We start from the raw sequence: 16,231 nt of genomic DNA, 5'->3' as shown, positions 1-16,231 counted from the left end.
TATACCTAATTTCTAATTTGTATGCCTGTCGGCGAAACATAGCGTTCTCAAATACTTTTTGTACCTATCCAACACTGTTACCTATGTTTACAAATAAATAATTTGTCTTGTCTTGTCTTGTCTAGCGATCCATTTTTATCCGAAGCAAAAATTGACATTTATGCCTGATGCACTCTGCTTTTCACTTCGATTGTGAGTAAAATATACAAAATTATCAAATTTTTCAGGTTATTTTACCGTATTTATTCAAGATTAAAGAAAATTGTACTCGGGCCGGGGCGCGCCGGCAGGGCTGACAGTTTGTATGGCAGAATTTGGACTTTATTGCTAAGTCAATAAAAGGGTCGTAATAGATGATTTTACTTTATACTCTAGAACATAATAAGCAACTTTATGTCGTTAAAGTCGAACTTTACGAGCATGAGAAGTGAAAACGATCTTAAAGTTTAAAACTTAAAACTGAATTCCGATTCTGACCCCGAGGGCTTTACATTCATACTCTTACGTAGTCAAATTTTACTAGTCAACAAATATGTAAAACTATGTGAATGGATCACCCTCTGATCGCCAAATTGAACATTACGAGTACTGTAACAAATTTAGGTATATTAAGTCTGTAATTAATTAATTAATTAATTATGTATAAGTATGACAAGAAAAACGATAAGAGGGCCATTACAGTGCTAATGCAACATGGATTCTAATGATAATACAATAAGGATGATATTTGTACATACGATTATTCACAGCGTTCAATGATAACTTAGCGCCGAGTTAAAAAAAACTCAACTGATGTTACCATATATATAAGTGCCCTACAGTACAGTCAGCAGCAGAAGTTGCTATGCGGGCGAGGTGTTCAAAATTACCTTGACACGCTCTTATTCTCTTAACAATAAAGTCGCGTCAAGATCATTTTGAACTGACTGTACATGCATTACTTTGAAAACAGATTTTCTGTATTTTTCTTCATATGTGATGTGAGCACCACATATTTGACTCGCTCAACTTCAAAATCTGATAAATCCAACTGATAATTTTGGGATTTTGGTAGAAAAGGTAATAAGGGCAGATATATATTTCCTAAGAGTGTGGAGATTGGATTTATCCGAGATTGAAGCTAAGCGACACATTTATACTCTACGTACGTGTGTTTTAAAGAACAAACATTGATCCTAAAATGTATGTTATTTATCGAGTACATAAATAGAACAACATTAAATGAAAAAATATACTTAAAGTTGATTTAGTCAACAATAAATTAATAAACAATAACCCCAGTTAGTTTCAATATGTTTCCCTAAATATACACTAGAGCGCGAACATATTTGCAAAATGTTATTAAATCCCTAGAGTTAGACCAAGAAAAGTCTGCAACGATTTAACGTCACAGGCTAAGCCTAGTGTGGGGATCACTGTACTTCACCTATGTATCATCCAAGCTATGAAATAAATATGTTTTGAATTTTTTTTTTTTTTTTTTTGATAGCACACGCAGTGCAAGTGTTATTTTAAACGTCAAACTTCTATGAACTTATGACGTACGGATCATGCGTGAACTTCAAGCACAGAAGTCTCGTGTTTAATGACGTTTAGTTTAGTTTTTCATTCTGATTAAGAGCACAAGATGGCAGATCCTAACGCGCAAGGGACCATACTTGAAATGTAGGGACAGCACAAGATCACCCTATTTATTAGTGCGAAATGTCAATGCCAAATTTTTAATATCGATTTAGCACAAGTTGGCAGACACTACGGACGGTCCCTAACATAATACATTTCATCCATATATAAATTCTTCTACTAATAAAACAGATACTTAACTCTGTACACATTTACATTGTTCGCGGCTCTATGAGGCGGACTTATCGCTAATAATCTCCTTTAGTCGCTTCTCGATGTATTGCACTCGTGTGACCAGTTTGTCGCGCGGGTTGAACTCCGTGTATGGGATTTGTAGCACTTTGAAGCCCTAGAAACAAAATAGAATTGTGAAAGTTACCTGTAGATGGCGCTAATTCTATACAGTCATGTAATTCTAGGTATTTAATACGATAAGAAAAAGAAATAGAACACACCTTTTACCCACTATCTTTGAATTTTAAGTAGCAACTCGGAATGAGACATTGAGTCATTCTAGAAAAAAAACCGGACAAGTGCGAGTCAGACTCGCCCACCGAGGGTTCCGTACTTTTTAGTATTTGTTGTTATAGCGGCAACAGAAATACATCATCTGTGAAAATTTGAAAATACAGCCTGGTGACAGACGGACGGACGGACGGACGGACAGCGGAGTCTTAGTAATAGGGTCCCGTCTTTACCCTTTGGGTACGGAACCCTAAAAATACTTCCCTCCAAACAAAATTACTTATTTACGGACTAATGTTGGCAATGGTACAAACAGAAACACTCCTTATTACAAAAGGCCTAAGGTCCACCGATGAACATGTTACAGATGTAGCGCATAATTGTTTTCCTTCGTATTTTCTCGAAGACGTTCTTATTTGTCATGCTACCCCGGTCAACCTCAGTACTTTTTGTACCGAGACTGACTGAAATAGCGAGACACGTTCGTACGTCTCCGTGAAAATACGATGGAAAATAATTATTCACTACATCTGTCACAGTGTGAGCGATGGCACTTTGACAGTAGCCTTCCCCATTTATACTCTGTATCTTTAGGTATTTAAATAAAAGTAAACAAACAATTTGTACATTTTCGGGTAGTTATAACATTTATTGGTTAACCAACCAATTACAAAACCGCCTGGATCAGTCACTGAACGACCCGACTTTCACCTACATTATTTGATCGTGTAATGTTTTTATCTACCCTCAACTGGCTTAAGGAGCCATTTGAGGGTAGATTTTGTTTACTTTTATTTAAATACCTAAAGATACAGAGATTAGATTTTAAATTTTGAAGTATGTTAAACATAAACACCCAAAGCAACCACGGCAACCTATCGGTCCTAGTAGGTACCCCGGCAAGGGGCCACATGAGTCGCGAATGAAATGCCTATGTACCTTAAGTTGTAACATCCTGGTGTATAGTTGGTAGATGCCGAGCGGCACCGCTGACTTTCTCGTGAGGTCGTGGTAATCCAGGCCCAGCACTGCTATCCTGAATACGCTGTAATAGAAGCAGTCGTTAGTACAAGTACTGCAAAAAGAGTCCCGATTTTCAAAGATGGTCTATGTTTATGACGTCTATGAGTTTTGAAAATAAGAGAACCAATCATCAAACGCGAGGCTCTAGATCTGCGGTCGGCAACCTGCGGCCCGCGGGCCGCATGCGGCTCGCGAAACTGTCACTTGCGGCCCGAGAGGCGCCTTGGCTATTTTGTATGTAATAGGGACAAACGACAATGTCTCATAAAGTCATAAATATTAACAAAGTACGGCCCGCGTCACCTCCGTTAACTACTATGTGGCCCTTGGCTGCTAAAAGGTTGCCGACCGTTGCTCTAGATCAGCGGTCGGCAACCTTTTAGCAGCCAAGGGCCACACAGCAGTTAACGAAGTAGACGCGGGCCGCACTTTGTTAATATTTATGACTTTATCAGACATTGTCATTTGTCAATATTACATACAAAGTAGCCAGGGAAGCTCGCGGGCCGCAAGTGAGAGGTTCGCGGGCCGCGGGTTGCCGACCGCTGCTCTAGATCATACAATATTATATTGAATACAGTATGGGAGACATAGGTAATGTAATGAAATAACTATTTTTTACGGCAACTACATGAATTCTTTAGTATTTAACAACTTATTTATTACTTGTCAATAATCGTCATTGAGACGAATATAGCGTTACATTATCACTGTAATTTATTTTAAAATATGTGATGATTTTTATACCTTTTGTCATTTGCTGCTTTTTCTAATGGTACTGGATGACATTTTGAATCTATCGCGAATTCCGCGTCTGTAACAAAAGAAAATATATATACTTATACGTAGATCTTATAATATTAAATGTTACCGTTTGAATGAATACGGCTTGGACGTAAACAAAATACAAATAAATAGTGGCACGGTCCAAATAAATAAGAAAGCTCCAAGGAAAAGTAAAATAGGTCTCGTAAGTATGCTATAAGATGGGTAGTTACAGTTGGGTGCTTTGACCAGGATACTTAATTTAAATATCTCGCATTAAAGTACCGGAGAGAGTTTTAAATTAAGTAATAAAATATGGTACGCTCCAAGTGTAAACTCCATGTGGTGTTGACAAATATATTTATTGTATTGTAGTGTATTTAGCTCACCATACAGAAATCCCATGCCGCTATTACACTCCCGTTTCATAAACGCATCAGCGGACACCAAACTTCTAAAAGTGTCCATGATGGAGTGCACGTATAGCGTCTTCTCCTTAGTGTACACCAGGGGCACGCCGACGGAGATGTCGGAGGGGAGGCGCGGGGAGGAGGGGGTGGTTAGCTGGAGGTACGCGTCGATGGCCATTAGCTTGCGGCGGGAGGGGATGAGGATCTCTGAAACAAGAATAATATATAAATTAATAAACGTTAGAAGACAATTTGAGATTGACAAATGTAGTCGCTAACGATTATAACCAAACTATAGTCTAATCTAGATGGCATTTATTCACGAGAAAATATTGCAATAAAAAACGTAGGTACGGTAACCCTGCGTATTTACCAATCAGTCACTGAATTATGTCAATCTGTTTATAATGTACTAGATGAAAACCCGGCTTCGCTCGGGTAAAATAAATAATAGTAATAGGTAATACTCATTTTGAATTAAGTAATTATTTACTTTTAGACTTCATACCTTCATCAAGGCGATTACAAACCTATCTCATCTCAGAAAACTTTAAATCCGTAACATACAATCATAACTCGAAAAATTTACTATTCCGATATATCTAAAAACAAATATGTAATTAAAAAAACCTAATCCGCTTTTCTGGTAGCAGTTCGGTTCTGTAAGGGTCGCAGTTCTAACCTAACTTACTTCTGGTTGCAGTTTGGTTCTATAAGGATCACAGTTCTAACCTGACCCACTTTTCTGGTCGCAGATCGGTTCTGTGAAGGCCGCATTTATAACCTAGCCCACTTTCCAATCTCAAAAGAGGGAACCCTTTTGTACCTACCCTTCATGGCACTAAAGTGAAAGTATGGAAATTATCACTACTATTTCATTCTTTAATATTAATGCCTATCCGTTAATATTAAATTCGTTTACAAAAAAAAACTGAATAAGTGCGAGTCGGACTCACCCATCAAGAACGGAACACTTTTTAATATTTGTTGTTATAGCGGCAACAGAAATACATCATGTGTGAAAATTTCAACTGTCTAGCTATCACGGTTCATGAGATACAGCCTGGTGACAGAGGGACAGTGGAGTAAACTGAAATAAAGGTTCCGTCACACCGGCGCGATTTCAGAGCCGGGCCTGAGCGTTTTATATGAAAAAGCGGCGCGCCCCGCTCACGCGCCGCACGCGAAACGCGCCTGTGTGACGGAGCCTGAAATGTCAAACCGGGCAAGTGCTCGCGCACGAAGGGTTCCATACTTTTTAGTATTTGTTGTTATAGCGGTAACAGAAATACATCATCTGTGAAAATTTCAACTGCCTAGGCCTATCACGGTTCATGAGATACAGCCTGGTGACAGACAGACAGACACACAGACAGACGGACAATGAAGTAAAACTGAAATAAATGTCATATACCTACTAAGAAAAACCGGCCAAGTGCGAGTCGGAATCGCTAATAGGTTCCCGTTTTTTAGTTACCCTTCAGGTACGGAACCCTAGTATGAGTGTAATAGATTTGTAACCGGTCAGCAATGTGAGTCCCTTGGAGAAGCAGAGGTCTAGTCTAAACCCCCACTTACCATCGGCATTAACAGCCTTGTATTCTTGTTTGCCACCAACATGTCATATTAAAACATATTAATAAAAATTTACTCGATCAACAATGTGAGTCCCTTGGAGAATCAGAGGTCTAGTCTAAACTCCCACTTACCATCGGCATTAACAGCCCTGTATGAGTTGTATGCTTGTTTGCCACCAACATGCCATGTTAAAACATATTAATAAAAATTTACTCGGTCAGCAATGTGAGTCCCTTGGAGAAGCAGAGGTCTAGTCTAAACTCCCACTTACCATCGGCATTAACAGCCTTGTATGCTTGTTTGCCACCAACATGTCATATTAAAACATATTAATAAATAATTACTCGGTCAGCAATGTGAGTCCCTTGGAGAAGCAGAGGTCTAGTCTAAACTCCCACTTACCATTGGCATTAACAGCCTTGTATGCTTGTTTGCCACCAACATGTCATATTAAAACATATTAATAAAAATTTACTCGGTCAGCAATGTGAGTCCCTTGGAGAAGCAGAGGTCTAGTCTAAACTCCCACTTACCATCGGCATTAACAGCCTTGTATGCTTGTTTGCCACCAACATGTCATATTAAAACATATTAATAAAAATTTACTCATTTCATCAGTCATATCCAGCCTAGCATTGCATTGGCCCCGCTTAAATATTTCTTTAATTTGTTTTTAGTATTTGTTGTTATAGCGGCAACAGAAATACATCATTTGTGAAAATTGAAACTGTCTAGTTAATCTAGTTATCACGGTTCATGAGATCTTGAGATACAGCCTGGTGACAGACAGACGGAGAGCAGAGTCTTAATATTTAATAGGGTCCCGTTTTTACCCTATGGGTACGCAACCCTAAAAAGTGACCACGGCCTCCAGTGCCCTAGGCTGGAATCAAAGCAGCGTCCTCTGCTATTGCAGCAGGTGCCTGTGCCATTCTGCCACCGGGCCACCCACGGCGGCATAGGTCGAATTTTTCCAAGTATACTTATGCACTACTTACTGAAGGCTTATGGAGCCTCACCATCCCTAAGCCTAAATTAAATATTTTCTGAAAATAATTTGTTTTGATCTAATAACATATTGGAGTCCTCGTAATAGGGGTCCCGTTTTTACCCTTTGGCTACAGAACCCTAAAAATCAACCTTGTTTTGGTACTATGTACTACGCTTCACTATGACTCTGAAATTTTAGCAGGAATTAATATTTTTTTTGTTGTCACCTGTCAAATTAGAATAGAATAGAATAGAATAGCCTTTATTGACCAAAAAATTAAATTTCAGCACATATTACATTTAAATATATTCACATTTCATTTATATCAATTAGTTTCAATATTTTTTCCTTAGTAACTTTATTAAACAATTTTTATGTCATTGCTTTTTAATAATTATTTCAGTCTGCCTTCTTGGCATAGGCCTCCCCCAGCTCTCTCCACAGCTCTCTATCCCTTGCCGTCCCTATCCAATTAGGTCCCGCATGCTTCTTTATGTCATCCGACCACCTCATTATTGGTCTCCCTTCTCTCCTTTTTCCATCTCTAGGATACCATTCCGCTTCCTCTCTATCCCACTTATCTTTACCTTCCCTTGCCATATGTCCAGCCCAACCTGTTGCAGTCAAAAGTGTGAACTGGCCAAAGAACTTTTAACCGACAAAAACAGGCAAAACTGCTTTTGACTGAGCATATTGGTCAAAAGTAGTTTTACCTGAAAATCATACCTATTTCTGGCAGCAGTTTCGTTTTTAGGGCGTAGCAAAAAAAAAATAACCCTAACCTACCTATCTCTGGGAACAGTTTCGTTTTTTGGGCGTAGCAAAAAAATAACCCTAACCTACCTATCTCTGCGAGTACTTTTGACTGATAGTAACAGTCACAACACAATTACTATTAACCAATGATTTTCAGGTAAAACTACTTTTGACCAACATGCTCAGTCAAAAGCAGTTTTGCCTGTTTTTGTCGGTTAAAAGTTCTTTTGACCAGTTCACACTTTTGACTGCGACATATATACTATCTATATATCTTATTATATTTAATCTTATATTCAACTTACATTGACTCCGGAGATAACTTATTAGCTTTATGCAGTTGACTTTCCAATTCACCGATACACCTCAAATTTGATTCATAGTCTAAAGCACAGTTATTAAATATGTCCACAATACACTGTAGCTTTTTGCACTGTTTCACACTGGCAATGTACTTAATTAGAGTGAGTTACAGTCAGCTGGCACTTAACTCAAAGTTTCTTTGAACAACGTCATTTTCATCTCGCTCACTTATTAGTTTATCACAGCTGCTTCAAGGTTGCTTTCACTTGCATTTCCAGGTAGCTAGTAGTGCCTTGACATGTAAGAATATTTGGAATCATTCTGAAATATTAAAATACAACTGAGAGACCGATGTTTATACTAAACACAATACACCCATGGAACGCTTTGAAGTTCAAATCTCGTTACGTTACGATGGCGTTTGCACTTTGCACTATGTTCGGTGACTATTTTTTATTGTTAACACACACAATACACTATTTAACAGATTTTTATCACGTCTGGAGTACCGGATAAAGTATTTTCGAATAACAGCCGTCGTTGACGTCTAGGCAGTGTTGCTATCGTCTTAAAAGCCGTAACAGACTATCGCACGTTCTGGCTTAAAAACAAATTTATGTAATAATTATACCGGTATACATATCCATATGAAACGAAACTTAATGCAAATAATAACCATTATACATACCGGAAAGTCATCAAATAAACAGTAATATTCGTCTTGCTTTTTATTTAAAAAAAACGACCAACCTAACTTGTAAGCATGTTTGCAGTTTCTAAACGCAACGCATAGCTGTCAAATGTCAACCAACAAATTGAGCCTTTAGTATTGTTTGTCGAAATTTTTTCACTTTTAAATGCAAAATACGCGACAATACGAATTTTGCGGATATATGTTCTCGATTCAAAAGTGATATTTTTTCAAGCTCTTTCGATTGAGCATAATTTCTTTTGGTTTTTCCGTCAAAGCGGCTCGCGTTTATTAATATAGATTTCGCTTTTACATCGTAAGCACGAGCGAGACAGTTGTAGGAAAACGGTTTACAATCAATTAATATAGGTTTTTTACACATACTTCAAAACAGCCTGTTGTAGTTGATGAACAATCTGAGGAAATCCATTAGTTTTCTTTTTATATCACACTAGCGACCCGTCCGGTTAACAAATTATCCACATAAGCCTTCCTCGAGAATCACTCTATTGATAGGTGAAAACCGCATGAAAATCCGTTCAGTAGTTTTTGAGTTCATCGCGAACAAACACACAAACAGAGAGACGCGACTGTTTTATAAGGTGTAGTGATAAATGTGTAAAACTTACCTCCCAGTGAAAGCAATTTATCGATGAATTCTGGTTGAATCGTGGACACCAGTTGGTGCGGCTGCGCCTTGTCGAGTGTGAGTAGGGCGAACACGAGATCCAACCACGCGGACGACTTGGCCATCTCCTCTTCTTTCAGGGATTCTGCTGCCTGGAAGAGGAAAAAATCAAATCAGTCTAAATTGGGTGTGTAATGTTTAATATAATTATAAAAAAACTATCATACATTTGTTATAACGCCATTTGATATATTATTGTATGTTATAATGTAATTTTTATTATACGTTCCCTTTATTATATAGTGATTTCATCTAAACTTTCATTGATATAATGCCTAATGTAATATAATTTTCAAATAGTATATAGACATGTTTTATAATGACATTTGTTATATTATATTTTTGTATAACGTAATACTTCATACAATTTTATCAAGTATAAATACATATATCGTATAAAATTTTTTGTCATATTTCATTTACTGATAACGTAAAGTTTTACATACTTTTTATAACTAGTACGCAGACCTACTGCTTTTGCTAGCTATTTTATTCTAGGGAGGTCGCAGTTCTAACCTAACCTAACCTATTTTTTCACGGATTTTGTTCTGCGGGGACCGCAGTTCAAACCTAACCTAAACCACTTTTTTGATAGAATATTTTATTCTACAGAGGGTCATAGTTCTAACCTAACCTAACCCTCCTTTTGTTAGGTAGTTATTCGTTTGTGCGGAGTCGCAGTTCCAACCTAACCTAACCCATTTATGTCATGCAACTATTATGCTACATAAATAATTATGTGATGTCACTTGTTATAACAAATAATATGCTTTAGAGTATGTAATAAATATAGCAATGTATATTAGACGAAGTGTAAATATACCTTATGACCATTATACCAATAATAACATTATGTATACCGTTAATTAGGTATTCCGGTAGTATGCCACTTATTACGTTATTCAAAATAACGATATATCAAACTATAATATATGAAAAGTAATTATAACAAATGTAATGCACCCGTCTAAATTATTTAGCCAATATTTATGACAGAAAAGATGTCAAGTCTAAGAAATAAAAACATAGTTTGTGAGCTGAAATAGATGGCACTGCACTGCTCCATGTTGTGTGGTCACTTTTGTGACAAAAATCATTTTTATAAAACGTCAACTTTTGAAAACCAGAGTTACCTCATAATGTAAGTAGCCATAAAACGCCATCTACATCGGTAGTCTAATTCGAAGCACCACTTCATCTAAGCCACAGAAAAAATAATAGTACTAGGTACAGAAGACTCACTCTCTAACAAAACGCGTCTGTTACGATCAGGACAGATATGGCCGCTAGGTGGCGACAGCGCCACGCGCGGCTTATGGCTAACCACCAAAATTGGTGTGGAACGGGTGTACTTTTAGCTACCTGTTGCAAAGCGACGAAATCTCGAAGTGAGCCACGCCTGTCTAAGCAGAGATTTTACTTCCTCTGAACAGTTTTGGCGCTATTTGGCGGGACTAAATCCATTGTAGCTAACATTACAACAGCGGATGGTATATCCTTCGCCCGACACGCTTGCATATGTGTTTTTATCCACTCGATGACAACTGGTTGGACTTTAAATGATAGTTACAATTTGGTGCCGTGACCAGGACCCTTTGAAGAACGTTTCGCTATTTGGCGGGCTAAAATCCACGGTAGCTAACTTCGTTTCTGTAGTGGACGCTAAGTCCCCCGCGCGACATGCTTGCATATGTGTTTGTATCCACTATGTGATATCTGTGAGAGTAGACTTCGTGGTGGGTCTACGAAGGGTAGGTAGTTACAATTTAGTCCTGTAAATAGGATACTCACTTTGAATAATTTATCACTATTTGGCGGTTCAAAATCCACTGTAGCTAATGTTACAACAGCAGACGCTATGTCCCCCGCGCGACATGCTTGAATATGCGTTTGTATCCACTCCGTGATGGCTGTGAGGGCTGGCTCATGGCGGTATTTTAGAAGTCCGAGGGATACTATAATGGAGTTGACCACTGCTGGCTTGTCTTTGTTGGCTGGTAGGCATTCAATTACGTCTCTGAAATAAAAGAGAATAATTTAAATTCTTAATGTCAAACGGTCTGACAATTGAGTGTTAACACAATTCGATTTGATATTTCAATTCAATTATTTATTTAATTCGAATCCATAGATCCATAATTGTGATAATTGTTAGTACAACAAATCTTAAAAAATGACTGATGAATTTGAAAATGACTCCACAAGAAAGGTATAATAACCTGTAAGACACAAGGGTATCTCACAATCGTTCCTTTAAATTAGGGCCTGCTTTGGTATCCAAGTTCACTTTATTAACTGACCAATGTCAATGGCTCTCGATAAATCTTCTCGTTATGGTGCTATGTCGAGCAATTTTCAACTTAAAAATGTTACTAAATAACCCTATAACCTCATAGGTTACGTTCTAACACATTTTAAATTTTAAAGAAAAAACCTGTTGTATTAAGTTGCAATTCTTATCCATAACTACTCACTTGCATATTCTATCCAGCAACAATGGATCGGGAAAGTTAAGTGTGGCCATAGAGAACAGAAGGTCAGCAGATTTCTTGAGGTCTATGGTGTCGGCCTGGCGCGTTATGTTGTATGATAGCGCTCGGAGCAGGGGCGTGCTGCGGCGGCCTTTTTGATGAAGAGCTCGCATCACCTGTCAAAATAATTCATTAATAGTAAGTCTATATACCTAACATTCAATTTATTAGGTATTTGGTTTTCTTATAGTATAGTATAAGCATGAATTCTTGATTAGTATAGGTTGCTCTGTCTTGTTCAACACTTTCTAATAAAAGAGAGACAATCTCTTTCTCAATAATATTAATGTCACTAATGAATGATCAGCAGTAGGTATCCTGTAGGTAGCCTGTAGATGGGCTATATTTTATCAGTTATCACGTTATAGCGTAAACCTACCTTAAGCTAATTTTACAAGTGTTTTTTAGTCACTCGCGCGAGATGTTTCGGAGATCCTAGGTCTCCATTTTCAATCACTAACAGTGCATGAGTAGCATTCACGATGGTCGCGCGCCGTACGTGGCTCTACAACTGAATAAACTATGTTTCAATAACAAACCTTAACCATCTGCGGCAGCGTGAGATTAGCAATCAATCTAGCCGCCTCATCATCCCCCGTGATGCCAAGCACAGTGCTCAGATCTTCGGCCATGGTGAGAGAGCTCATAGCCTGAGTAGTGCTGGTGCGTGCCAGAATCCGACAGAGTTTCAGGAAGCGAGGGTCCTTCTCGAAGTCTGTGATCTTCACTTTGTTGGAGGTGGACCAGTCTGATAGGATTGATACCATCTGCAAATGATTAGGGGATTTCAATTATTGATTGTAATCTATGTTTCTCATTTGTCGGGTCCACACTGAACGATCCGGCTCGCGAGGAAATTGCCGCATGAAGCAGTTCAATCGGTGGAGACGTGCCAGGCAAAGCGGCCGTGAGTGCATTTACTTGGCCCATGGCCAAAGACACACAGACCAAGCTGCTTCGCACGGCAATTTCTTCAAGAGGCGGATCGTTCTGTTTGGACCTGGTTAATAGTTCAGAAAGAAAGTATATAAAACTTTGAATTCAGAACAGTCAGATATCTAACTTATCCTTTTTTTTTCTATTATATGTAATTTTTCTTCAAATTTAAATTTAAAACAAGTAATTTTAGTATGTTTCCTTGCCAAACTACTGTTTGTACTGTTTTGAGAAACTTATACAAGGGTTAGTTTAATGCTAGCTTTTCATAGGGTAGCCTTTTTTTCTTTAATAACCTAAATGCAGCTTTTTGGTATAATAGTAATGCATGTTTTATGCCTTAAGTGGAAAATAAAGAACTTTCAATTTAGCAATTATTTTACTATTACTGAAACATCCTTGTAACAGATTCAAAAAAGGACTCAGAGTAGGTAATAAAAGACTTGTCAGTATACAGGGTGGCCAAAAAATAAGTGCATTCCCGTTGCCAGGGAGGTTTTCGAATTATACTAAGCAACTTATTTTTAACGGGAATGCACTTATTTTTTGGCCACCGTGTATACTGTATAGTATGTACAAGTTTACCTTCAAAGCATGCCTCCTTGATACAACCGGGTTCTCCGCCACAGCCAACAAGCCATTAATGTCTGTAGCCTTAACAATCACCATGTCCATTTGCTGCGTGCGGCTCTGCTTCACCGACTTGGGGCTGGGCCGCTTAGGTTCATCTGTCTCTGGAGAATTTAGTGTCGCAAATGCTGCTGCTACTAAACCTAGGGATTGACACAATGTTGTCAGTAAAGTATACCTTACACAAATATGTATGATAATAAATTTAATGAAAAGTAAATGGTTTAGAAACATTATCTGTATCTATCATTATAATTAATAAATGTGTTGATACTACTTGGAATATGTCTGACTTAAGGAACTCACATTCAGACCAAACTAATAAAAAACAATTGAGAATATGATGCATTAAAATAGTATTGTAACTTAATGTTAAGTCCATTTTAGACAGGGCTCAATTAGACGGCGCGCGAACTCGTATACGATTTTAGTTACATTGCAGACCATTGATGTTCAATCAATTCAGCCGACCAATCAAATAACGCAATGTAATGATCTTGCACTGTCTAAATGAGCCCTAATGCCTAGGGACATGTCAATTCTGTTACATTCTTGATGAGATTTAGAAAATCTTTGATTAGCGGTTGAAATGTCTAAATTACTTCTGAACTACCTATAGATTTTTACCTGACTTGGTGTCCTTATCGTGTCCTGCGCTTTGGGCATTTTTATTAGGTAAACTTCCGTCAACTTCCAGCTTGTCCGTCTTCGCGACTGTGGCTCCGACACTGGAGTACTGCCTCAGGGTCGCTCGACTTCCTAACCTCCAAATTACACTCCCACTGAATTTAAGCATCTAGAACAGAATTTATACATCAACCACTTATACAAATAGCAGCATATAACAGGTGGAACCCTCCTGTTTCACTAAACAACGTAATTTAGGCAAGAAAGAGGCAAAAAAGAGTGAAATAATACCGTCTTACATCACGGCTTAGATATCAATATTTTTATTCCACATATAACTGAATTTTAAGGGCATGATAAATATTAATATATACCTTTTAGTTCGAATTAGTTTATCAACAGTTAGTAAACAGAGATCATAGGTTTTTGGAGCATTTGGAAAAATCTAATTTTTGTGTTTTTGACAGAATGACAGAAGTGTCACGACATTTCTTAAAATGTTGCTACTGAAAAAATTTGTAAATAAATCTGGATAAATAAAAATAATAGAATAGTGTTCTACAATAAAAATAGTGTTAACACCCATTCCTTTAACTTTTCTAAAACTAAATAAATCAAGTTTATATAGGTACTAAATGCAATACATAAATCAAAATTTTATAAATTAAAAACAGTTTTGGAAAATAAATATAAGGAGTAACAAAACGCAATGATAGTGTTGTACATTTTCGACTTAATGCAATACTTTTTTACTTAAAAGAAAGACCTGACCAGTAAAATGTATTTAACTTAACTTAACATGAATTAATGTTTTGTTCCTAAATCGGTACAATTTCAATAAAATCATTAGACAATAGATACAAAAGTACAAAAAAGTGAATGCGTATTGAAATAATATCGATTTGTCATGACAGATAAAAACGTGTCACATCACTACTTCACATTGAATTTGCAAGCGGTTGTGGGTGGGATTTGTTGATATTTTTGTGACTTTGTATTCTAATTAATTGGAAACAATAAGACGCGCGATGATTTTCGTGAAAATGGTATGTATTCGTAAGCTATTATTGACTAGAAATGTTAATTTGATCATTCACACTGACCCATACTACGACGATTCGTATCAGTCAACCTTGGCGTACGATTTTAATAATTTTCAACCGTTTCTTAGCCGTTTTTTAGCTCATATTGTGATTTTACATACTTTTCAACCGTATTTCTTTGAATATGTAAAACTTTGGGTTACAATGTGCGTAGTTTTGTTATGAGTATTATCACTAAGTAAAACTACCTGCCAATGTTGATAAACGACCAAGTACCGCATTTATGCAGATCTTTATCTCGTCTCGTGCTTGCTTTGTAATATCTATAACGTTGAATCATGAAGAACTAAACATTATTGCTGTCCTTTTGCTTACATGTTTGAAAGTATACAAATCTGTAAAGATGGAAAAAGAAATAGGTTTATTACACGCCTTATTTAGAACCTTAATTTGTCTGGCATTGTATAATATATAAGTGGTAATATCCTCCTAGCACTGGGCGTGTCTGTTGAGCTATGTTAAATTGGTAAAAATTGTATTTGGGGTGTCTCAGGGATGTCTAGTCTAGTCAACTCAGTTATCGAAAATCATGGTGTCATCTTGTTTGGCTGTCCATATCGGACTATTTGCTACAAAGTATTGTAGGTAGTTGCAAGAATGATAATTCAAGATGCTTAAATTATAATCATCAGTTTTTTAACACTTTCAGTGCCAAGCTCCCAATTCCTATACTAAATGTACCTGCCTGGCGGGTTTTTGGCAGAAAATGTGTTAAGCACTATTCTTACCCTTTCAAAATGTGTGGTTGTCTAAAACAGTGGGTTCAAACCAAAGTCATGCCACATGGAGCTGAAAAAGTGTTACAAAAAGCAAAAATAATTGGCCAAGCACGAAGTCAAGACTACGGTGTTCAGAGCACCGTTCCCTTTCTCTATACGCCTTACTAACTCTATGTGCTCTATTGTGAAGAAAAAAAAACACAACGACAGTGAAGAACGGAATTCTTAATTTGATTTTTTTCAGATAAACTGCAATAATAAATATGATTCTTACTGAGCACATTGAGATAGTCAATTGGTTGGAAAGCCCGTTCGAAATTTAAACTTATTTGCAATATAATAAGGTTGTATTTTGTAGATCTCTCTCATACTTATAGTAGGCTATTCAGAAA

At 37.2% G+C, this 16,231-nt stretch overlaps 1 protein-coding gene across 1 annotated transcript; it reads right to left on the bottom strand.

Annotated features, from left to right (window-relative positions):
- Window positions 1–444: 444 nt before the first annotated feature.
- Window positions 445–14,511, bottom strand: LOC134806117 (FAST kinase domain-containing protein 4). The gene is made up of 11 exons (XM_063779398.1): window positions 14,392–14,511; window positions 14,018–14,186; window positions 13,346–13,533; window positions 12,364–12,591; window positions 11,768–11,940; window positions 11,085–11,310; window positions 9,235–9,385; window positions 4,266–4,493; window positions 3,859–3,925; window positions 3,028–3,133; window positions 445–1,972 (listed from the first exon to the last, which is right to left on the bottom strand). Exons 2-11 carry the CDS (start codon window positions 14,184–14,186, stop codon window positions 1,853–1,855), a joined length of 1,656 nt encoding a protein of 551 aa, XP_063635468.1. The 5' UTR covers window positions 14,392–14,511; the 3' UTR covers window positions 445–1,852.
- Between the last annotated feature and the right edge of the window lie 1,720 nt (window positions 14,512–16,231).

This window comes from Cydia splendana, chromosome 2 (genome assembly GCF_910591565.1).
Source record: "Cydia splendana chromosome 2, ilCydSple1.2, whole genome shotgun sequence".
Taxonomy (NCBI): Eukaryota; Metazoa; Arthropoda; class Insecta; order Lepidoptera; family Tortricidae; genus Cydia; species Cydia splendana.
The sequence above is the reverse complement of the archived record's forward strand: the minus strand, read 5'-3'. Positions and strand labels throughout refer to the sequence as shown.